The sequence below is a fragment of the Bufo bufo genome, chromosome 6 (assembly GCF_905171765.1).
Source record: "Bufo bufo chromosome 6, aBufBuf1.1, whole genome shotgun sequence".
In the NCBI taxonomy this organism is placed as follows: Eukaryota; Metazoa; Chordata; class Amphibia; order Anura; family Bufonidae; genus Bufo; species Bufo bufo.
The window spans coordinates 263,661,885-263,688,338 of NC_053394.1; the positions used below are offsets into that span (position 1 = coordinate 263,661,885).

The following is a 26,454-nucleotide window of genomic DNA, read 5'->3' on the forward strand; positions in this document are numbered from 1 at the left end:
ATTGTTCCATTCCGTGGTCTGCAAAAAAAAATATAACCTGTCCTATTCTTGTCCGTTTTGCAGACAAAAATAGGCAGTTATATCAATGGCTGTCCGTGCTGTTCCGCAAATTGATGAACGCACACAGACGCCATCCGTGTTTTGCGGTTCCGCCATTTGCTGACCGCAAAACACACAACAGTCGGGGCTTAGTCTATGACTAAGGGCTCATGTACACGTTCTGTTTTTTTTGCAGCCTGTATGCGGAACCATTCACTTCAATGAGTCTGCAAAAAAAAAAAGGAAATTACTCCACGTGCACTCTGTTTTCATATGTCTGCAAGTCCGTTCCACAAAAAAATAGAACATGTCCTATTCTTGTCCGTTTTATGGACAAGGACATTGATTGTTACAATGGATCCCCAAAAAAAGAAACGGATACAACACAAACATCACATGGATGTCATCGGGTTGTTTTTTTTGTTGTTTTTTGCGGATCCGTGTTTTGCGGACCACAAAATACATACAGTCCTGTGCATGAGCCCTAAGTCGGACTTTGACTCAAATGAGCCACTTTCAAAAGGTGGTGCTAGCGAGATGGTCCTCTTTCTTTGGGAGATAACCTCTTTCCATAACATGTTCCCATGGACCATTGTCAATAAGTCTCCATACACAGCTGGTCTCTTTTAAAGGGTTGTCCAGTTTCCGATATTGATGACCTATCCCTCAGCACACTCACTGCACCCCCACGATCATCTGTTTAAAGAGACCACAGCGTTCTCTTCACCGTTTGCCTGCTCGCCATTGACACTGGACTGGTGAGCAGTGTGATTACAGCTCTTGAACATAATGGAATGTAAATATAATTGCTCCGTCCCATTCAAATGAATGGGACGGAGGAGCTGTAATTACATCTGCTCTCCGCTGCAATGCCGAAGGTGAACAGATAAACAGTGAGCGCTGTGGTCTCTTCAGTCAGCTGATTGGCGGGGTGCCAGGAGTCGGACCCCTGACCTATGTAGAGCATGGACCTACCTTCACTACTCAAACTCCTTTCCTTACACCATTTTAAATCTGTGAACCTACCATTATCCATTCTTGTATGCCCCTCTTTTATACATCCTGGCTCACTCGATTTTTTTCACATCTTTACATAATATTACAGCATTGCTTTTTTTAACTTGTGATAATTTGCCAACCGAACGGTGACAGATCATGGCAGCAGAGATAATAAATTGCCAAATAATTGTTACTTTAAGTGTGTGAAGATGTAATTACAGGTCAACTGCACCGTAATTATATAACAACCTTAATGATAAAGCATAAGTAATAGAACGTGTGTTCAGATGTCTTAAATCATATCATCTCAAAGACGCCCTCACAAACTTTAGCTTTTGGGTATATATATTCACGTGGACCAAAGCTTGCAAACTGCATTCATAGGGGATAGACATTGCATCTCCTTTTGTAAATACTATTGGCCTGGGTATACCCTTTAACATGTAAGTAGAACAAACCTGTAGGCTCCCCTCGCTCAGGCACGTTTAACTCTGTATAAGGCCTCTTGCGCACGGGTGTTGTGGGTCCGTTCCGTGCATTGGGGACCACAATTTGCGGTCCCCAATGCACGGGCAACGTCCGTGCAGCAGCCGGGACGGATCGAGACCCGTTCAACTTAAATGGGTCCGTGATCCATCTGCACCACAAAAAAAATAGAACAAGTTCTATTTTTTTGCAGTGCGGACGCACGGACAGAAACACCAGGGAAGCACTCCGTAGTGCTTCCGTGAGGTTCCGATCCGTGCTTCCGTTATGCATCTCTGTGATTGCGGACCCATTCAAGTGACAAATCTCATGTAAACTTTGCTTTTATTTTTTTCTTCTTAGATGCGATAACGGAGCTTCGGCGAGGATTTTAAAATCTGCAGCATGTTAATTGTTGTAGGGGTTTTTTTTTGCGCGGAATTCCCCCTATTGAATGGAAGGGTGAGATCTGCAAAAAATCGGCATCAAACCACACAAAAAACACGATAAATAGTGAGGATTTATGTGCTTTTTTGTGCAGTTTTGGTGCAGATTTATTGTGGATTTTCTGCACATAAATCTGTACCGTGTGCAGGAAACCTAGGTGGAGCAGTATAAGGGCTCACGCACACAAATGTATTTTTAGTCCACATCAGATCCGCATTTGTGGGTCGGATGCGTACCCACTCACTTCAATGGGGCTACAAAAGATGCGGATAGCACACAGCCAGATTTTTCTGTGATCCTGGGGTCATGGTCGCAACAGCTTGCAAGTCGTACTGTGACCCTATTCAGTTCTACTACACAACGAACCTTGGTTGCGCAACGGCTTTCCTGGCCAAGATGTAGCTTTACCAGATACGTTTTATATAATTCTAACCTTGCTGTAACAGTGCCAGTACCCAGTGGGCATTGATGGCAAAACTCTAAAATATACAGCAGACCTGTTGTTAATGCAGTGCACAGAACTTTATTGAGGCTCCAAAACAGACATGTGACAATGTTTCGGGCACACTCCCTTTATTAAGCCATGTCAGTGCGAGGGTACCCCTGATCCATAAACACTTCCTAATATAGATTTCCCCTTTTAATGATGAAAAACCAGAAAGCTTAACTTGAAGGGCTTTTTTGGAATATTGAGGGCCTATCACAAGGATCATCCTTAGGCTTCATGCACACGACCGTTTTTGTTTTTGCAGTCCGCAAAAACGGGGTCCGTAGGTCCGTGATCCGTGTCTGTTTTTTCTTCCGTGGGTCTTCCTTGATTTTTGGAGGATCCACGGACATTTAGAAAAGTCGTTTTGGTGTCCGCCTGGCCGTGCGGAGCCAAACGGATCCGTCCTGACTTACAATGCAAGTCAATGGGGAAGGATCCGTTTGACGTTGACACAATATGGTGCAATTGCAAATGGATCCGTCCCCCATTGACTTTCAATGTAAAGTCAGGAGTCCCTATTATACCATCGGATCGGAGTTTTCTCCAATCCGATAGTATATTTTAACTTGAAGCGTCCCCATCACCATGGGAACGCCTCTATGTTAGAATATACCATCGGATTTGAGTTAGATCGTGAAACTCAGATCCGACAGTATATTCTAACACAGAGGCGTTCCCATAGTGATGGGGACGCTTCAAGTTAGAATATCCTACGAACTGTGTACATGACTGCCCCCTGCTGCCTGGCAGCACCCGACCTCTTACAGGGGGCTGTGATCCGCACAATTAACCCCTCAGGTGCCGGGCCTGAGGGGTAATTGTGCGTATAATAGCCCCCTGTAAGAGATCAGGTGCTGCCAGGCAGGAGGGGGCACACCCCCCTACCTCCCCAGTTTAAAATTCATTGGTGGCCAGTGGGCCCCCTCCCTCCCCTGTATTACTGTACATTCATTGGTGGCCAATGGGTCCCCCCTCCCTCCCCTGTATTACTGTACATTAATTGGTGGCCAGTGGGCGCCCCCTCCCTCCCCTGTATTACTGTACATTCATTGGTGGCCAGTGGCCCCCCTCCCTCCCCTGTATTACTGTACATTAATTAGGAGGGGGAGGGAGGGGGGGCCCACTGGCCACCAATGAAAGTTCCCCCCTCCCCCCCATCATTGGTGGCAGCGGAGAGTTCTGATCGGAGTCCCAGTTTAATCGCTGGGACTCCGATCGGTAACCATGGCAACCAGGACGCTACTGCAGTCCTGGTTTCCATGGTTACTTAGCAATTTTAGAAGCATTATACTTACCTTCGCTGTCTGTGACCGGCCGGGCGCTCCTCCTACTGGTAAGTGAAAGGTCTGTGCGGCGCATTGCTTATAGCACAGACCTGTCACTTACCAGTAGGAGGAGCGCCCGGCCGGTCACAGACATTGCAGGTAAGTATAATGCTTCTAAAAATTGCTAAGTAACCATGGCAACCAGGACTGCAGTAGCGTCCTGGATGCCATGGTTACCGATCGGAGCCCCAGCGATTAAACTGGGACTCCGATCAGAACTCTCCGCTGCCACCAATGATGGGGGGGATTTTAATTAGGAGGGGGAGGGAGGGGGGGCCGCACTGGCCACCAATGAATGCACAGTAATACAGGGGAGGGAGGGGGGCCCACTGGCCACCAATGAATGCACAGTAATACAGGGGAGGGAGGGGGGGCCCACTGGCCACCAATGAATGCACAGTAATACAGGGGAGGGAGGGGGGGCCCACTGGGCACCAATGAATGCACAGTAATACAGGGGAGGGAGGGGGGGCCCACTGGCCACCAATGAATGTACAGTAATACAGGAGAGGGAGGGGGGTCCACTGGCCACCAATGAATGTACAGTAATACAGGGGAGGGAGGGGGGGCCCACTGGCCACCAATGAATTTAAAACTGGGGAGGGAGGGGGGTGTGCCCCCTCCTGCCTGGCAGCACCTGATCTCTTACAGGGGTCTATGATACGCACAATTAACCCCTCAGGTCCGGCACCTGAGGGGTTAATTGTGCGGATCACAGACCCCTGTAAGAGATTGGGTGCTGCCAGGCAGCAGGGGACAGTCATGTACACAGTTCGTAGTATATTCTAACTTGAAGCGTCCCCATCACTATGGGAACGCCTCTGTGTTCGAATATACTGTCGGATCTGAGTTTTAACAAAGTGAAAACTCAGCTCTGAAAAAGCTTTTATGCAGACGGATCTGCGATCCGTCTGTGTGAAAGTAGCCTACGGCCACGGATGCGGATGCCAATCTTGTGTGCATCCGTGTTTTTTCACAGACCCATTGACTTGAATGGGTCCATGAACCGTTGTCCGTCAAAAATATAGGACAGGTCATATTTTTTTGACGGACAGGAAACACGGATCACGGCCGCGGATGAACAACGGTGCATTTACTGAGTTTTCAACTGACCCATTGAAAGTCAATGGGTCCGCAGAAAATCACGGAAAACGGAACAACGGCCACACACAACGGTCGTGTGCATGAGGCCTTATCCGAATGAAGGGGATCCAAATCCTGGCAAGCAGTGACACAACATACAGTATATAGGTGAAGAAAATTGGATGGAGCGGCTGCCAGGCCTGGGCTGAGAGAGTGATCTTGACTAGCCGCAGGAGTGGCGGTTGTGGAAAAGTTGCTGGGGGGGTGCCCATTCAAAAATTTGCTATGGGGCCCAGTCATTTCTAGTTATGCCCCTGAGCACAGCCACTATAAAATGTATGTAGCCATGCATGGTAAACAATGAAGGGGGCGGCCTTGACATTCCCAAAAAACACTTTCTCGCAATGACCAATTCTGCAACTTTCCAGATTTTACAACCCAACCATAATGTACAAAATGTTGCAAGTTTATAAATCTAAAAATCCAGATTATCAATGAAGGACAAAGTATAAAGCCCATGACATTCATAACGTATTTTTTCCCTCTATGGACTTTAATTCGATAATCCCATAGCACTACAGCTGTTGCTGACCAAGGGTGGTTAATGTAGCCTATGAATGTCACCCAAGAGAGAACGGGGGCACAAGGATTGAGCTTATTAATATATGATTTATGGCATAAACCATTTGGAGTAAGACTGCACTTTTACCAAACCTACTCATTGCTCTCAACCAAAATATATGTCTTCATGCATGGCATATATATCTGTGCAGCCTGCACGCTATCCTCAAGTGTTTCTCTTCATCAAGACTTCTTGACAGTCTTGCGAATCAATACAGGTTGCAGATATGTAGATAACAAGGTAACAATCCATAGTGCAGCAGACACAGGTCATAGATATGTAGATAATAGGATAACAACCCATGGTGTGGCAGATGGCTAGAATGTATAATTGTCTTGGACAGGCTTAAGGAAGAGAGGTAATTCTCTGCAAAACCAAGCACCTCTTCTCTTGTTTTCTCACAATTGCTCTTCAGAGGAGTCATATATGGCAATCTCTACCCAGTTACCAGACTGCTGACACAGGCCTTCAGGTTCTTTCACACGAGAATGTTTTCCGTCAAGATGTGATGCATGTAGCAAACGCATAGCATCCGAACTGAATCCTGACCCACCTGACTAACCAGTTGGAACTTTAACCAATTAAAGACTGGACCGTTTACCTCCCTTCCTGACCGGGCACATTCTCTTTTTTTCAGTACATGTGCCTTTGAAAGCCATAACTTTTTTTTCCTGTTCAGTTATGTAAATAATTTTGACAAAAAAAAATTCTGTGATAGATGGGTTTTATTTTTATGTAATTTTTAATTTTGTGTTTTATTTTTTATAAAACAGAAAAATATATAAAAAAAAAGGGTGAAATAGTTTATTTTGTACATTTCTTAAATTATTTTAATAGCACAACATGCAAGTAAAATATTTTTCTGAACTATGTCTCCTTTTGCATTTTTTATATATGGAATGTATGGGTTATTGATCTCCAGGGTGGGGTTAAAAGTGCAGTGGGTTGACGTTTCAAATTATTTTTTCATTTATATTTCTATTTTGTTTTATTTTATATTTTTCTTTATTTTACACATTGTGCCCCACCCCCATTAGGTCACAAAAGACCTTTGGGTGACATTTAATACAATCCCTATAGAGGTTGTATAGGGCTGTACAGCATAACTACAGAGCTGATCTGGGGTCTGCTAAGATCCAGCATCTCGTGCAGATACCTGACCCCAGCAATCACATGATCTCTAAGATTGGAGAATTGTCGCTTTCTGGTCTTTATGCACAGTGCCCATTAAGTATGTAAGTAGTCTTTATACTGTCCAAAGGTGATAAAAGAATGGTTAAAGGTGGATATTCAGCCCATAGCTACTCCTTCATACACATGCACGTGTGCACATACGTGTTTGTGTTCTCAGTAAGAAGAGGGAAAGAAGTTGCTGCCAGACACCTATGGTGGCAACTTACCTAAATTGAAAACAAAGGATCAGCCTGTTGAAATTCAAATCCCCTAAATCAAACCCTCTGCTTCTCCCCCGGAATCAGCCAAACATCAGCTGAACATCCTATACACATTGGAAGGTCAACTGTTCCCACCTAAATTGGCAGGTTCATCCATCCCTAGTCCAATGCATGCGGCCATTTTAAACTGGAACGATGCATTAAAAGGTGTTTACACAAGAGTCAACTCATAAAATCGTATCTAATGTGAAATCTAAAGAGCAGAATCCCGTGCTGTTGATGGTTAAAAGGGCTATCCCACACATTTAAATCTGTTTGTTTTTTTACTTCCATACTTGAAGGACGTTCTTTCCTTTCCATGCGTGGGTAGTAGCTCATTAAGCACCTGCATCTCCTAGTATACATTGCAATTAGCTCGTTAACTCTCCCCTGCATAGAAAATAGTCTCACTTATGGCCCCAGAGACACATATGGTATGTAATCCCCCCCCCACCACCAATTTCCTTCCTCACTCTCCTTCCCTTTTATTTATTTTATTTTAGCGTGAGATATACAGTAGCTATATATTTCTATGAATTTAGAAGGGGATAATTGAATAAAAAGTGTCTGGATTTCTTCACCTGCTAAACTATAAGAACAAAATGCCTGCATTGAGGGGATGGGAAGGGAGCAGGGAAGCTACTGAAGATGTTAGTCCTCCTGTGAAGGCAGGAGAAAGTGGACGAGAAGAATTAACAGCAGGGGGCGCTACCAAAGAGGGAAATGTAATTTACATAAAACACTGTACTGGGGAGACCTGCGAAGGGAAGCATACTTACCTGTTTCCCAACACTGTCTCCTGGAACCTTTCCTCTCCGGAATCTGTTGCTCCATTCGGGTCACTCAATGTAAAAATGTAAACTTCCTGTGACCATCTAGTGTCCATTTCACATGACGCAAGGGGAGCAGGTCATCACTGTGGCCATAAATTGGCTGCAGCAGCGTCAAACCAGAAGTTTACATTCAGGGACAGAAGCAAAGCAGCTAAGGCCGGAGAGCACAGGAGACGGGAAGCAAGTAAGTATGTGTCCTTTTGCAGGTCTTCCCAGTAGGGGGGAGTTTATCAAACACCCCCCACCCCTTCCAAACATGCACAACCCCTTTAACAGGAAGTCGGTGAAAGACAAAATCCTACGAGCACCCAAAACTCCATATTCTCCATCCCTTAGATTTTTCCAAAGATATGCAAACCCCTTAAGCTGGCCATACATTACATATTTTGGATGGCTGAAAAGGGCGATTCCAGACATTGTCTGCTGACCACTGGCACCTCGTTGTGACAGGAACATGTAAGACATATGTCGGCCAATGGCAGGTATCTGTTAAAAGGCTGATCTATGTTGGATTTTTTTCAGATACTGTCAGGTGCTGTAGTTAAAGATTCGATGAGGGGCTATGGCAGGCTAAGGAAACCTTTGGGCGCTTCCGGGTTGCTATTGAATGGTGGCATTACCAGAACTTGAATGTTTCCTTATGGGAAAAATGCCATGATTTTACCTCGACTTGCATGGTGGCCAAAAGTGTAGCCTCCGCCCAATACCAGTGGTTCTAGGTGGTCTATGAACATCTGGGACTTATATTTTCTAACAGAACAAGATGGGACTAATGCACTCTACAGGGAGTGCAGAATTATTAGGCAAGTTGTATTTTTGAGGATTAATTTTATTATTAACAACCATGTTCTCAATGAACCCAAAAAACTCATTAATATCAAAGCTGAATATTTTTGGAAGTAGTTTTTAGTTTGTTTTTAGTTTTAGCTATTTTAGGGAGATATCTGTGTGTGCTGGTGACTATTACTGTGCATAATTATTAGGCAACTTAACAAAAAACAAATATATACCCATTTCAATTATTTATTTTTACCAGTGAAACCAATATAACATCTCAACATTCACAAATATACATTTCTGACATTCAAAAACAAAACAAAAACAAATCAGTGACCAATATAGCCACCTTTCTTTGCAAGGACACTCAAAAGCCTGCCATCCATGGATTCTGTCAGTGTTTTGATCTGTTCACCATCAACATTGCGTGCAGCAGCAACCACAGCCTTCCAGACACTGTTCAGAGAGGTGTACTGTTTTCCCTCCTTGTAAATCTCACATTTGATGATGGACCTCAGGTTCTCAATGGGGTTCAGATCAGGTGAACAAGGAGGCCATGTCATTAGATTTTCTTCTTTTATACCCTTTCTTGCCAGCCACGCTGTGGAGTACTTGGACGCGTGTGATGGAGCATTGTACTGCATGAAAATCATGTTTTTCTTGAAGGATGCAGACTTCTTCCTGTACCACTGCTTGAAGAAGGTGTCTTCCAGAAACTGGCAGTAGGACTGGGAGTTGAGCTTGACTCCATCCTCAACCCGAAAAGGCCCCACAAGCTCATCTTTGATGATACCAGCCCAAACCAGTGCTCCACCTCCACCTTGCTGGCGTCTGAGTCGGACTGGAGCTCTCTGCCCTTTACCAATCCAGCCACGGGCCCATCCATCTGGCCCATCAAGACTCACTCGCATTTCATCAGTCCATAAAACCTTAGAAAAATCAGTCTTGAGATATTTCTTGGCCCAGTCTTGACGTTTCAGCTTGTGTGTCTTGTTCAGTGGTGGTCGTCTTTCAGCCTTTCTTACCTTGGCCATGTCTCTGAGTATTGCACACCTTGTGCTTTTGGGCACTCCAGTGATGTTGCAGCTCTGAAATATGGCCAAACTGGTGGCAAGTGGCATCTTGGCAGCTGCACGCTTGACTTTTCTCAGTTCATGGGCAGTTATTTTGCGCCTTGGTTTTTCCACACTCTTCTTGCGACCCTGTTGACTATTTTGAATGAAACGCTTGATTGTTCGATGATCACGCTTCAGAAGCTTTGCAATTTTAAGAGTGCTGCATCCCTCTGCAAGATATCTCACTATTTTTGACTTTTCTGAGCCTGTCAAGTCCTTCTTTTGACCCATTTTGCCAAAGGAAAGGAAGTTGCCTAATAATTATGCACACCTGATATAGGGTGTTGATGTCATTAGACCACACCCCTTCTCATTACAGAGATGCACATCACCTAATATGCTTAATTGGTAGTAGGCTTTCGAGCCTATACAGCTTGGAGTAAGACAACATGCATAAAGAGGATGATGTGGTCAAAATACTAATTTGCCTAATAATTCTGCACTCCCTGTATAAACCACCTGTGATTCCAGAGCGAAGCATATTTTACGTGTCTTGTTTTTATGTAATTACTCTATAATAGTGATTCAGCAGCAGATCCTCACTCCATACTTCATTTCTATATCTGCAATGTGCTCCCCAGCTAAATTAAATGAAATAGCCCTTTGATGATGAAAGCTGCTTTGATACAAATCTACGTGAAGATCAAATATGCTCTCTCCAGTGTAGGTTTGTTATATTCCATTCCAATAAAAATATGGCAAACATCTCATTTCAGATCTCATCGTGAAGTATACAAATGTTATGCTGTTCTGTATTTACTGCCGGAAAGCCCGGGCCATCAGACACCATGAGCAAAGCTTAAAGTGCCTGACGAGATCTGTGAAGCACAGTGCAATTTTCTAACTACATGATATGGTGTGATATGTCAACGTCACCCTTTTTTGGAACTTTTTTCAGCTTTTGTAAAAAAAAATTTACTGTATTTTTCATTATTTTTCAGCTTTCATTGCTCCATACCTCTATCATTTCATTCAGCAATAGCTATGTGAAGGTCCATGGACCGATAATCAGGAGAGTTATTAGGAATAAGCTTTTGTAGAAAAGCTTGTTCACGATAATTGGCCTGTGTAAAAGGTGCCACGAGCACCAAAAAACATCATTTCTCTGCAGCATAGTGTACTATCTAAACAGCGATCTGATGCCTAGAAACAATGATTTTCTATGGGATAAGAGATTACTGTAGCAAAATGCTTGCCCCCATACAATGGAGGCGATTGCTGCATGCAAACGCAGCCCCCATGTCCACTAACAATCAGGCAATTATGAGGAACGTTTAACTCATTCCTGATAATCGCCTGATATATTGGTCCATGTAAAAGGACCTTGATCACCCAATGAACAAGCAAACTCTCATTTAGAGCTCACAAAGTGTGAATGGGGCCTAATCGGATGATCCTTTCATTTTGTTGGCACAAAAATCATTGTTTCTGTGCAGCAGATCTGATGCTCAGGAACAAACACTCTCTGTGGTCTGTGTAAAAGGACCTTTAGGCCTCATGCACATGAACGTGTTTGTTTTGCTATCCACAAACCGTGGATATGCAGAATACAGATGTGTTCCATGTGCCGTCCACATTTATTATTGCAGACCCATTGACTTCAAAGGGTCCGTGGTCTCCATATTGGTCTGCATGGGCCATGTGCTTTCCACATCCATAGGTGTGTTTCTCAAAAAGATAGAACATGTCTTATACTTGGCCGCAAAATGCAGACCACTGACCCAACATGGTAGACATATTTTGTGGATCCGCGATGTTCATAATGCGTTTGGTATGTACACTCAGCATATATGCTGGCATAACGCAAAGAATGCTTAAAAAAAAGAGTGCCCATCCGACAGGCAAATGTATATCAGAATATATTTTTTTACTAAATTGTATTTCACTGGTTTCCAGGTTTTGTCTTTCTTTAACCCTTTCCAGACCTCTGCAGGATTGTGTTGGTGGTCATCTTGCCTAAGTTGCTGCTAACAGCGTTCAGAGAAATTCTTTACAGCAGCCACATGGACCATAGCATCCTGCAGAGATAACTTGACTTCTACTAGAGAGTGTTCTGCAACCTATGAAGAGGTCAATTTGCCGGGAAGGGGAAGAAGGCGAGCAGTGACCATCGCCTGTTGTCAGTGGTGTGATCCTGTGGCATATGCATATGTGTGTGTGTGTGTGTGCGCGTGTGTTACCTGTCACTGTAATCCTCCCTGTGAAGATAATGAAAAAAATAGAAAATAGAGCAGCACTCCAGTAAGGTGAAAAAAGAAAACTGTAAATTTTTTGAATGCCCATAAAATTTTATATTTTACATACAAGCATAAGCCATCACTCCATCTCTGAAGTTGGCCACTCCTGACTGCACAGGTATTGGCAATGTCAACACAGGAGCCTAGAAACCATAGGATGCAAGAGGGAGCTTCCATGAGCTGATTCTGCGTTCCTCCACAATGATGTTGGCGCTGAATGGTAATGGACACATCCAGCACATGTACAGATACCGGCAGCAGAATCCCCTATATATGTAAATGTGCCAGAAGTTTTACGTCGGTGTTCAGCGCTCATGACATAGTGGAGGAATTCAGGAACAGCCCAAGGAAAGTCATGACCACCACCATCTTGCGTCCTATGGACACGTAGGATTCCAGGCTCTTCTGTTGACACTGACGATACTGGGGCAGCCAAGGGCCTTCAACTTCAGACATCGGGTACAGTAAAATCCACTGCAGTTTTTTTTTGTTTTGTTTTTTAACTCTTTTCACATCTTCTCGGACTTGCACTGCTACCAAGAAAGCAGGTTTCACTGTGAGTGGGAGTGCTAGAAACAGCCAAAAGTAAGCTCTCAGCTTGTCCCATATGTGTGGCTTATCACAGGTGTTAACGGGGAACTGGCAGCCAATTATACACATTTCTGGCTTACATATATGGTTCCACAACCACTCAAAGCAAATGAAGAAGCGGCATGGGACAACACATGGGTGGTGGGGGAACACCACTTACTTATAAAAGTAAGTCTGTGTTTCTTACTTTACCATTTCAGTTTTCTTTGTAGTCATTTCTGAAAGGCCAGAAAACCCCTTTAAGGGTTATCGAAGTATCCCGTTACGGATTCCGCTACCACGGACCATAACGGAATTTTGAATCCATAACGGGATACTTCAATAACCCAAACCCGAACTTTAGACGCCGAACTTAGGCTACTTTCACACTAGCGGCAGGACGGATCCGACAGGCTATTCACACTGTCTGATCCGTCCTGCCGCTATTTCGCTGAGCCGCCGGACCGCTCGCTCAGTCCCCATTCACTATAATGGGGACGTCGGCGGAGCTCCGGCGCAGCACAGCAATGCACGGCGAGAGGCCGCCGGACTAAAAGTACTGCATGTCTGACTCCTCGCTTAACACTAGTCCAGACGTGTAACAATAAATGCAGGTTTGATGAACAATCCACTATACTAACTTGATTTAAATATTGGTGGGAGGACACTCCGCTAAGTGAAGGAGTCAGGAAATAAGGAGACTGTTTCAAATAATTACACTGACATGAAGAACCGAAGACAAAAGGTGTGTGTTTTACTCCGGCATGTGAATTAAACTGTCTGTTGCAGACAGAGTATTAATGTGACATCCGTAATAACTGTTTTGACAGCGGAGTGAAAAATATATGTACTGTAGGTATCATTCTGACAGCCGTCTGAACCAATCAACGCGCTCCATGTGCGTGGAGGATACCGACTTGTAAAATTAGATGATAGCAGTCCCTGGCTGGTTCTAGATTACAAAAAATGAACACAAGACTATTAAATACACGGCAAATATCACATCTGGTGGAATAAAGCTATTACTCAATACAAGAAGCTTCTAGCAGCCAATATGAATATTAGGTAAAAGCTCTTAAAGGACATCTCAGGTTGGACGTGGTATCTGAGCTGCAGGCAGCAGGTTATAGAGCCGGAGGAGCTGAGCAGATATATGGTTTATGGAAAAAGATTCAGTAAAACTTCCTGCTCATTCAGGGCTTTGAAGTCAAGGAGGCGGTCCTATCAGTGATTGACGGCCTTCTCTCTTTGAGTGTGTATACACAGATAGCTGTCAATCACTGATGGGAATTTAAAGAGGTTGTCCGGTCCCAAAATCTAAATTCTTTTTACATGCTCCTAACACCCCTCACCATGCATACATATGCCCCCAATACCTGTTTTTCATGTCTGAGCTTTCCTTCCACCCTGGAAGACATCAGACTATCCAGGCAGATCTGATTACTTTCTCCCCTTATTGTTTTGTTGAATACATAACTTTATTGATACACAAGCCTGGCTGCACTGCACAGGGATGAGTCTGGCCACGCCCCCACACTGCTCTGTCTGCAGCCACGCTCACTACAACTCCTGTGTTTAACACACTGATGACGTCCATGGCGCTTTCCACATCCGTATGTCAGTTCTGCGAAAGATAGAACATGTCCTATTCTGGTCCTCATAATGCAGATCTAAAACCCATAGAACTCAATAGGACTGCAAAAAAAATGTGAATCGCACACAGAGTAACCTTATTTAGTGGATCCGCGACTTGCAGATCGCAAAACAGATACGGTTCTGTGCACGAGCCCCATCACATATACTCAGCTCCCATAACAATGACATCCACAGTACCACCATAACAGTGACATACACACAGTGACATCCACAGTGTCCCCACTATGCCATGCAGTGCTCCCTAGTGCCTCTGTTTGCCATCCACGGGTCCCCCTCCTTTGCCATCCACGGGTCCCCCTCCTTTGCCATCCACGGGTCCCCCTCCTTTGCCATCCACGGGTCCCCCTCCTTTGCCATCCACGGGTCCCCCTCCTTTGCCATCCACGGGTCCCCCTCCTTTGCCATCCACGGGTCCCCCTCCTTTGCCATCCACGGGTCCCCCTCCTTTGCCATCCACGGGTCCCCCTCCTTTGCCATCCACGGGTCCCCCTCCTTTGCCATCCACGGGTCCCGCTCCTTTGCCATCCACGGGTCCCCCATGTGACATGCACAGCATAGCGATCAGCCTCTGTGGCTGATCGCTATGCTGTCACTCCTGCACAGCGCTTACATCGCGCTGTGCAGGAGCCTGTACGATACAGAGACTGACGGCCAGCCAGCGGCATTCTCCAGCAGGAGGCGGTGACGTCACGTGACAATCCGTCTCCTGCTGGAAAAATGAAGAGAAGACAGGAAGAGAAAACTGACTTCGGCCAGAAGATAGAAAATCCATCAAGAGGGACCACGTGACCAGGCGGTGGATCTCCAAACTGGCTGCACTGGGGAAGGTAAGTATAAGGCCACTAATCTTCCCTTCACAGGTTAGATTTAGCCAGCAATTATTAGGTTTGGACCGGAGAACCCCTTTAAACAAATAAATGACAAGTTATATTAAATCTTTTCAGATAAATTATATAACAATCTGTGCAGCTCATCCTGCTCTAAACCATGGTGCCTGTGACATTTAATTTTCATGGTGACAGGTTCCCTTTAAAAGGGGTTGACCACTTTTGGCTACTGTTACCAATTTATATATAAAACTAGAAAAAGTACCCAATGTTGCCCGAGTAGGTGTTGGTCTGTTTGTGTGTTTATTGGATTTGTTCCAAAGGTGCCAAAAAAGCGAATAACACATCGCCCTGTCCCTTTAACTGTAACATCCACAGCAGCGCTCCCCCTTAACAGCAACCTCCACAGCACCCCCCACCCTTAACTGTGACCTCCACAGCACCTCACACTGGCCTCCACATAAGTGACCTCCACAGCGCTCCGCTCCTTTAACAGTGACCTCCACAGCACCTTGCCCCCTTAACAGTGACGTCCACAGCACCTTGCCCCCTTAACAGTGACCTCCACAGCACCTTGCCCCCTTAACAGTGACCTCCACAGCACCTTGCCCCCTTAACAGTGACGTCCACAGCACCTTGCCCCCTTAACAGTGACCTCCACAGCACCCTGCCCCCTTAACAGTGACCTCCACAGCCCCCTGCCCCCTTAACAGTGACCTCCACAGCCCCCTGCCCCCTTAACAGTGACCTCCACAGCCCCCTGCCCCCTTAACAGTGACCTCCACAGCGCTCCGATCCCTTAACAGGGATCTCCACAGCACCCGGCCCCCTTAATTGTGACCTCCACAGAGCCCCACCGCTCCTTATCAGTAACCTCTACAGGGCCCTGCCCCCTTAACAGTAACTTCCACAGGCACCTTGCCCACTTAACAGTGACCACCATAGCACTACTCCTCCTTAACGGTGACCTCCACAGCACCACACACCCTTAACAGCAACCACCACAGGGCCCCATCAACTTAACAGTAACCTCCACAGGGCCCTGCTTCCTCAACAGTAACCTTCACAGGGCCCTGCTTCCTCAACAGTAACCTTCACAGGGCCCCACCCCCTTAAGTGACCTCTAGAGTGTTGCACCCCTTAACAGTGACCTCCACAGCACCATGCCGCCTTAACAGTGTCCTCCACAGTGTCTCGTTCCCTTAATAGTGACCTCCACAGTTCCCCACCCCCTTAACAGTGACCTATAGCAGTGAAGAAAAACGCCCAATTTGTTCTGGAAATGTGGTGTAAAACTTTGTGTGTCAGTGAGGTGAAGACTCAAGGACCTGTGAACTTCTAATGGCTAATATGGGTCGTGAGATGGTGCCATATTTGCATTTTTGTGACTCTCTCAAGAACAGTAGGTCCTAGAAAGCAGAGACTTATGAAAATCTTCTCAGACGTCCGATGTACCTATATGCCAAAAATTGTTCCCACATTTTTAATCCTCCACCGATCCAGCATATGTTAGTGATGATGTGCCATCCCCACACATGACCACTGCAGCCAATCAGTAGCCTTAGCAGTCACATCCTATATTACAGCCTCACTGGTAAACAATAACCGTCACAATATCTGTGTGGATCGGTGGGCAAATGAAAAGGTGGGTGGGGGGGTTGTTCTAGCATTTGGGGCTCCTCCTTTTTATTTTTTCAATAAATGGGACAACCTGTATCAGATGGAAATGATCAGCCATGGTCAATTCTCTTTCCATTCACTGCCTAACACTAAAGTAATGACAGATCCAACGTTCTTCAGCAGGATAGATAGATATATATATATATATATATATACATATATATACATACAGGGAGTGCAGAATTATTAGGCAAGTTGTATTTTTGAGGATTAATTTTATTATTGAACAACAACCATGTTCTCAATGAACCCAAAAAACTTATTAATATCAAAGCTGAATATTTTTGGAAGTAGTTTTTAGTTTGTTTTTAGTTTTAGCTATTTTAGGGGGATATCTGTGTGTGCAGGTGACTATTACTGTGCATAATTATTAGGCAACTTAACAAAAAACAAATATATACCCATTTCAATTATTTATTTTTACCAGTGAAACCAATATAACATCTCAACATTCACAAATATACATTTCTGACATTCAAAAAAAAAACAAAAACAAATCAGTGACCAATATAGCCACCTTTCTTTGCAAGAAAACTCAAAAGCCTGCCATCCATGGATTCTGTCAGTGTTTTGATCTGTTCACCATCAACATTGCGTGCAGCAGCAACCACAGCCTCCCAGACACTGTTCAGAGAGGTGTACTGTTTTCCCTCCTTGTAAATCTCACATTTGATGATGGACCACAGGTTCTCAATGGGGTTCAGATCAGGTGAACAAGGAGGCCATGTCATTAGATTTTCTTCTTTTATACCCTTTCTTGCCAGCCACGCTGTGGAGTACTTGGACGCGTGTGATGGAGCATTGTCCTGCATGAAAATCATGTTTTTCTTGAAGGATGCAGACTTCTTCCTGTACCACTGCTTGAAGAAGGTGTCTTCCAGAAACTGGCAGTAGGACTGGGAGTTGAGCTTGACTCCATCCTCAACCCGAAAAGGCCCTACAAGCTCATCTTTGATGATACCAGCCCAAACCAGTTCTCCACCTCCACCTTGCTGGCGTCTGAGTCGGACTGGAGCTCTCTGCCCTTTACCAATCCAGCCACGGGCCCATCCATCTGGCCCATCAAGACTAACTCTCATTTTATCAGTCCATAAAACCTTAGAAAAATCTTGAGATATTTCTTGGCCCAGTCTTGACGTTTCAGCTTGTGTGTCTTGTTCAGTGGTGGTCGTCTTTCAGCCTTTCTTACCTTGGCCATGTCTCTGAGTATTGCACACCTTGTGCTTTTGGGCACTCCAGTGATGTTGCAGCTCTGAAATATGGCCAAACTGGTGGCAAGTGGCATCTTGGCAGCTGCACGCTTGACTTTTCTCAGTTCATGGGCAGTTATTTTGCGCCTTGGTTTTTCCACACGCTTCTTGCGACCCTGTTGACTATTTTGAATGAAACGCTTGATTGTTCGATGATCACGCTTCAGAAGCTTTGCAATTTTAAGAGTGCTGCATCCCTCTGCAAGATATCTCACTATTTTTGACTTTTCTGAGCCTGTCAAGTCCTTCTTTTGACCCATTTTGCCAAAGGAAAGGAAGTTGCCTAATAATTATGCACACCTGATATAGGGTGTTGATGTCATTAGACCACACCCCTTCTCATTACAGAGATGCACATCACCTAATATGCTTAATTGGTAGTAGGCTTTCGAGCCTATACAGCTTGGAGTAAGACAACATGCATAAAGAGGATGATGTGGTCAAAATACTCATTTGCCTAATAATTCTGCACGCAGTGTACACACGCCTGCACCATTCATCTCTCTGCACTACTAACCAACAAAGCTCTCAGTGCATTTCATAAATGGGACTTGAAGGGCCCCCCTCTCCCTGAGAAACCAGCGATGCGTCATCCCTAAAGGGATTAAAAGCATTCTGAGAGTGTTGCCAACGCTCAGCAAGATAAACTCATAATATAACAGCATCTTGTCTCGTCTGAGTCTGCGATCCAAGCAATCAGCATGAAAGCCAATGGAAAACATTTTGGCAGAAAGCATTAGTATCCCACAAATATCACCCACCCTCGTGGACAGGATTGGAAAATGTCATGCCAAAGCTAGCATACCACATGCCTTCTGTCCCTACCAGATGATCCATATATTTCAGAGCCGAATGTACAAACAAACACAGCCCATTTCATGCCCTTGCTCATGTTCTGCCAGTGCTTGCCGCTCCCCCGCCCTGAGCAGCCAATTGTACAGATAAGGCCTGAGCTTCTGCTGGTGCAGGCCGCATTCAGATAGGAGGTGCCAACCGTTATACATCCGCACTGCTTACAGTGATGCACCGCTAGCGAGGGAACATCACTTTTGTCGCAAAACGCTCCCCCGCATCTCCTACATCCGTAAAAAAAAACAACATTGTCCTCTATCACTTTACACTTTATTCTGTTCACTTCCAATATGGACACCATTATAGCCCCCAGAGGGGTGGCCACCAGCTTTCCTAGAATCCTGAATGGCAAAGCTACCAGGTTAGGCCTCATGCACACGACCGTGTCTGTTTTGCGGTCTGCAAAACACGGATCTGCATAATACAAGTTCAGTCTGCGTGTCATCTGCATTTTTTTGCAGACCTATTGAATTCAATGGGCCTGTGGTCCTCATTTTGCAGACATAGGGGGAGATTTATCAAAACTTGTCTAAAGTAGAACTGGTTCAGTTGTCCATAGCAACCAATCAGATGCCACCTTTCGTTTTTAAGAGCTCCTTTGGAAAATGAAAAGTAGAATCTGCTTGTGATGGGCAACTAGGTGAGTTTTCCTTTACACCAGTTTTGATAACTTGCTCCTATTTTTTATTTTTGCAGGACATATAGATGTGGAAGGCACATGGATGATCTATGTGCTTTCCCCATCCGTATGTCCTATACTTGGCCGCAAACTATGGACCACGGAGCCTTTGAAGTTAAAGGGTCCACAAAAAATGTGGATGCGTATTTTGCAGACCGCAAAATACATATGGTCGCGTGCGTGAGGCCTTATGAATATATACCTGCAATAGTCCAATGCAGGTCCATAAAGCTGGACTGTAGCCCAGATTGCCCAGGAATTTCCCAAAAATCAAACCTTTGGCAACAGGAGATGACAACATAAAAGTCTAATATCAGGGGGCTCTATTCACAGAGTCTGTTTGGAGGGCAGGCAGCACTGTTTTTCCAAAATGACAATCCTCTGGCGAGAAACTAGCAGCCCCAGGGTTGCTGTCTATTGTGTGACAGATCCGGCTGAGCGTGGCGGTTTCCATCGTAAGTGTATGTTCACACATAGCGGAAATGCTGCACATTTTTATGCCAGATTTGCAGGTGGAAAATCCTCCGTGGAAAACATTTCATCCACACGTCACAAAAAAAGCCGCATGAAAAATGACACGACACTGATTTTAAATCTGCAGCAGGTCATTTCTTTCAGCCGATTTTTAACCCTTTCAATGGAATGATAGGAAAGCGGTGATACATGGGGATTCTTAGGCAGATTCGCTGTGGAATTTGTAGTGATATCCATAATGGATGCTGAGCAAGTGTGGACGTAAAGCAGGGATGCCCAACCTGCGGCCCTCCAGCTGTTGCAAAACTACAACCCCCAGAGTGCCTGGACAGCTTAGGGCTCTTTCACACTTGCGTTGTCCGGATCAGTCGTATACTCCATTTGCCGGAAGTGCCCGCCGGATCCGTAACACCGCAAGTGAACTGAAAGCATTTGAAGACTGATCCGTCTTCAAAATGCGTTCAGTGTTACTATGGCACCCAGGACGCTATTAAAGTCCTGGTTGCTGTAGTAGTAGTGGGGAGCGGGGGAGCAGTATACTTATCGTCCGTGCTGCTCACGGGGCGCTCCAGAATGACGTCAGAGCTCCCCATGCGCATGGATGACGTGATCCATGCGATCACGTCATCCATGCGCGTGGGGCGCCCTGACGTCACTCTGAAGCGCCCCGGGAGCCGCATGGACGGTAAGTATACTGCTCCCCCGCTCCCCACTACACTTTACTATGGCAAACAGGACTTTAGCGTCCTGGCAGCCATGGTAACCATTCAGAAAAAGCTAAACGTCGGATCCGGTAATGCGCCGAAACAACGTTTAGCTTAAGGCCGGATCCGGATTAATGCCTTTCAATGGGCATTAATTCCGGATCCGGCCTTGCGGCAAGTGTTCAGGATTTTTGGCCGGAGCAAAAAGCGCAGCATGCTGCGGTATTTTCTCCGGCCAAAAAAAATTCCGGTCCGGAACTGAAGACATCCTGATGCATCCTGAATGGATAAAACTGTTTAGGATTCTTACGGCATAGAGCCCCGACGACGGAACTCTATGCCGGAACAGAACGACGCAAGTGTGAAAGAGCCCTTAAAGCTATTAGGGCATGCGGGGAGTTGTAGTTTTGCAACAGCTGGAGGGCCACAGGATGAGCATCCCTGCCCTAAAGGATAATAGAAATGTGAACAGTATGATGATTTTATTTTAGTGGGAGCCATTCAATCTGCTGGAATGTCAGCGCCAGAGATTTGGACAATCATATATACCTCATATTAGAAAAGCAATGGGAGATGCTCTATATACTGACCCTGAGCGTTAGCTCATATTCTCCCTAGGTGCTTAAATCATAAGACGTCTGTTTTTTATTTATTTTTTTACTACCCTATACATTTAATTAAAAATCTATTTCAGTTTTCAGAAAAGCTTTGGCCGTATTCCAAGCTGGCAAATCAATACAGCAGCTGAAGGAGCACATTCAATTTATTGGAACATCAGTCCTCTTCATCACACGTCACCCACCTGTCAGCCAGCGGCCCCTGCCCGTCATCCCTAACAATAACCGGAGCTTGTCTGCCCTGATGGAAGCAGAAAATCAACACATAAATATAACAGGAGTGAAACTTACCAATATTGGGATGTTTTAGGAGTCGGCAAATGCGAGCCTCACGCTCCAGCTTCTGGTGGTCTGGAAGAGAGGAAGGAAAAAAGAGGTTTGGTGAATCAGACATGGCAAAGCAATAGAAAAAATGTTCCTGTAAACATTTTTTCACATGGTAACTGGATGCACTTTTCAATTTAAAGGGGTTGTCCAGGATTTTATTACCTGGCATAAGGGCATGAAATGGAGTAAAATAAAAAAAATAACCAGCAATAGCCTGTTAAATCCCAGGTCCTGCAGTGATGACGCTACATACATCATTACTGTGACCATCACTGGACAATCTTTGACGTCATACATGTACGGACCCTGACCGCTGACGTCAGTGACTGGATGCCATGGTCATGTAAGTGATGTACATGATGTCACCTCTGCAGGATCAGGGACCAGAGTGACAGCACTGGAGTGGCACAACATTAAGGGTTTTTGCGTTTTTTGTAATACCCTTTCATGCACTTACACAAGAATCTCAAAAATCCCAGAAAACCTTTGGCTACACATGAGAAGATACATCTCTAGTGCAAAAACCATTATCTCACATAAAACTACTAGCAAAGCCCAATGTATTGATCTTCATTTATCAAAACTGCCTTAGAGCGATTCCCACAACAACCAATCACAGCTTACTTTCCCTTTTTTTTTATTATTTTTTTTAGAGAAGTCTAAGAAATGACAGGTAGCTATGGGCAACAACAAAAATCTTACTTTTCGTTTAAATTAGAAGGGTCTTCTTTTATACTTTTTATAATGATGGCCTTAGGATACCTCATCAATATTAGATCAGCGAACTTCCAACTCCCGGCACCCCCACCCAGCAGCTGTTTGCAGGAGATCCGGCTCTGGAAATACGCACTAAAACTACACAGCTCCATTTACTTTGTAGTGGACAGAGCTGGTAACTACAGCACTGTTCCCGTACACTTGAATAAGACTGAGCTGCCTATATAACCAATGGATGTTACATGATAGGCCAAAGGAGAGGACACAGCACCCCTTCTTGAGGAAAGGTCATCAACATTTAAGTCCTTTAATATCTAAATTGGGTAAAAATGTAATCCATCTGTGTGTGGCCACCAACAATGTGATACAGAAATGCTCTTCTAAAAATATGAATTATTCCTTAACACAATCTGTAGAGCAGAGAACGTTCAATGCAGTGCCACCACAGGAAGAGTGAAGAATTACACAGTGCGCAGTGGTGGTGGGCTGTACATGTTGGGGTACTTTCACACTAGCGTTAATCTTTTCCGGCATAGAGTTCCGTCCTAGGGGCTCTATACCGGAAAAGAACTGATCAGTTTTATCCTAATGCATTCTGAATGGAGAGAAATCCGTTCAGGATGCATCAGGATGTCTTCAGTTCAGTCTTTTTGACTTTTCAGGACTGAGATAATACCGCAGCATGCTACTGTTTTATCTCAGTCGAAAATTCCGGAACACTTGCCAGAATGCCAAATCCGGCATTTTTTACCATTGAAATGCATTAATGCCGGATCCAGCCCCGAGTGTTCAGGCAAAACGGATTTGGCACTGCGGTCTGCACATGCTCAGACCGGAAAAAAATGTGAAAAAAATAAATGCCGGATCCGTTTTTCCGGATGACACCGGAGACACGGATCCGGCATTTCAATGCATCTGTCATACGGCTCAGGTTTCTGATCCGTCTGACAAATGCCATCAGTCTACTTTCACACTTGCGGCAGAGTGATCCGGCAAGCAGTTCCGTCGCCGGAACTGCCTGCCGGGTCCATCAATCTGCATGCAAACGGACAGCATTTGTAGACGGATCCGGATGCGTCCTACAAATGCATTGCAAGAATGGATCCGTCTCTCCGGATATCATCCGGAGAAACGGATCCGTTACATATTATTATATATAAGGACGGATCCGGCATTGCATTAATACATTTCAATGAAAATTAATACCGGATCCGGCATTCCGACAACTGTTCCAGAATTCTGGACAGAGATAATACCTCAGCATGCTGCGGTATTTCCTCCGTCCAAAACGCTGTTCAGTGACTGAACTAAAGACATCCTGAACGATTGCTCTCCATTCAGAATGCATTAGGATAAAACTGATCAGTTCTTTTCTGGTATTGAGCCCCTATGACTGAACTCCGTGCCGGAAAAGAAAACCGCTAGTGTGAAAGTACCCTCAGTTTGCGTCCGTATTGCCGGATCCGGCAGGCAGTTCCGGTGACAGAACTGCCTGCCGGAATCCTCTGCCGCAAGTGTGAAAGTAGCCTTATTCAGACATGGCAGGTCCTCCTCAGAGAGACACTCTTTACAGCCACTTTGTCCTGAATACGGGGCTCCTCTCTAGTAACTCGGCATGCCCTTACAGAACATCTGAAAATGTGTTTTCCAAACCGGACAAAAGGCAAGCAAAAGTACTTGGCCATGTGTAAAACAGATTAAATATAATAAACCACACCAGACTGCTGACAGCTGATAGCAGTGCGGTCGGTGGATATCTCGCTTCTTAGCATTGCGTTCCGCCCCTGTATATTGATCCATCAGTCCAGTGCTCCATCACTCTATATAACGCAGTATAACGATCGCAGAGAGAAAGGATTTAGGGTTGTCACTGTCCTGTGGGCTCTATCCTCTAAGATGATGTCAGCTAGCGTGTTCCCATGCCTAGATAAAGGTAACGGGCCAGGAAGCTTTTATACAGGTCATGGCACACGGCGATACATTAGCACCAGCACCATTGTATGACACTACTGCTATTATAGCTAAGCAGCTGACAATTTAGTCATATAGGGTATGTTCACACGACAGATTTTTGGCGCGGAACATTGTTTTCAATGGGAGGCCGTGCTGCATTTCAAGCAGCATAGGATTTTTCACATGAGGTTTTCCAGACTGCAGCGAGAATCTACATGTCCATTCTTGGCACAGCTACCGCATGGACCATTCGGAAAGACGCAGCGGGAGGCTGCCAATGGTTTAGTCCCATTCAGTGATGCCGAACCGAGACCAGTGGTCTCTGCCGTGGGATATGTGGCAAATTTTGATACAGTTAAAAATCCGTTGTGAGAACATACCCTTACACATGAACATCAAAATTAATGGAATTGACAGATGCCAAACTTAAACTAATGGTGTGTGACGGACCCCATTGACTTAAAGAAGAGTATGACGCATTATGCTCCAGTCATTTGGGAAATGGGGCTAGATTGAGTATTACTTTTTTATTTTAGCACAGGGGCAGCTATATTGTCAGGGGTACATAAGGGGGGCACTAAGGGGCAGCACCATTGTATGGGGGTAAGGGAGCAGCAGCATTGTGAGGGGTACTAAGGGGACATAACTACTGTTTGGGGGCCTTAAGGGGGGCACAACTACTGTGTAGGTGCTCTAAGGGGACATTTTACTGAGTGGTGGCACTAATGAGGCATAACTACCCAGTAGGGTGACAAAATGGGCTGGGCAGGATTGGGTGTGTAGAGATTGGGTGGAGTTAGAGGTGTAAAAAAAATTCATAAAATGCTCCAGCCAAGGATGCATGTGTACGTAGGGGGTCTAAAGAGACAGCTGCTGGCTCAATAAGTGTTTAGAGACAGGTTTTCAATGTGTATGGCCAGAATAAGGAAGGAGAGGGAAGGCGATTCTGGTAAATCCTCATTTTTTGTGGGTCAGATGTGGACCCATTCTCTTCAATGGGGCCGCAAAAAATGCGGACAGCACACTGTACCGGTTCCTAGTATCCTGAATTACAAACCTTAATAGCTATGCAGAAATACCAGTGCATAACTAGGCACCGTGCCATTCAGGAGTGTGGGAATGCTGGGTCACTATCTTTGTGAGAGCTGTAACAGTGGTCCTACTGGTTGTCACCAGGCTTTCTCATAGAAATAGCTAAATAAAAACGTTAACGTTACATGATGAAACAACTCAAAAACGTATATTTCCTGGCTCTTCCTATAAGAAGCACCTGATCCAATAAGTGAAAAGGCCACAAGATAACAACTAAAGAAACGCATCGCCAGAAAGAGACGTGGGGTAATATGAAGTCATTCCGCCACTCAGAAGTATCGTTTTGTTATGTGGAAGAGGTTAGTTGACACAGAAAATTGCTAGGAATAATCTTTTCAATCCCAGCAGCTACAAGCTACAATTAAGCACAAGGCAGCCCAGACAAAAAGGACAATGAACCTACTGCTGTTCTAACTGCGCCATCCAGAAGAAAAAGTGATTTGCCGCTGAAGTGTAGGATAAATACGTTTATAGATAACTAAAGTCTTCATTAAAGTGTTACAAAGAAAATTACTAATCGGATATAAAGGTTACACTACGTTGCATCATGTACATGAAGCCGACTACCTGTGTTTAGCTCTGGGGTACAACGGTTTACAAGCAATTCATCCGGGTAACGACGGTAATGATTAACTCCTGTACAAGCTGATGACGCATTATGGTGTAAATGGGGCATGACAAACTAAGCTGGGAGGAAAGAAGACTAAGGCCTCATGCACACGACCGTTGTTTTATTCCGTGTCCGTTGTTCCGTTTTTCGTGATTTTCTGCGGACCCATTGACTTTCAATGGGTCCGTTGAAAACTTGGCTAATGCACCGTTTGTCATCCGCGTCCGTGATCCGTGGTTCCAGTCAGTCAAAAAAATAACCTGTTCTATTATTTTAGCGGAAAACGGTTTGCGGACCCATTCAAGTCAATGGGACCGCTAAAAAATACGGAGGCACACAAGATTGTCATCCGCGTCCGTTTTTTTCCTATCATTTGCATGGCAAACCGGTCTTAGATTTTTTTTTTACTTTCCTTTATGTCTGGTGATCCTCCAAAAATAAAGGAAGACAGACGGAAACAAAAACGGATCACGGAACAACGGAACCCCATTTTGCGGAAGGGAACACAACAACGGTCGTGTGCATGAGGCCTAAAAAGCATAATAAAGTTGGGACAGTCCGACATCCACCGCACAGCACTC

General features: G+C 45.0%; 1 protein-coding gene across 17 annotated transcripts in view; it reads right to left on the bottom strand.

Moving 5' to 3' along the window:
* CAMK2G (calcium/calmodulin dependent protein kinase II gamma) overlaps positions 1-26,454 on the bottom strand; it is a 275,469-nt gene that overhangs the window by 130,025 nt on the left and 118,990 nt on the right. For all 17 annotated transcript variants that reach the window (XM_040437117.1, XM_040437118.1, XM_040437119.1 and 14 more), the window contains exon 3: positions 21,466-21,525. In XM_040437117.1, coding sequence (XP_040293051.1) covers positions 21,466-21,525 — 60 coding nt within the window. The remainder of the gene's footprint in view (positions 1-21,465; positions 21,526-26,454) is intronic.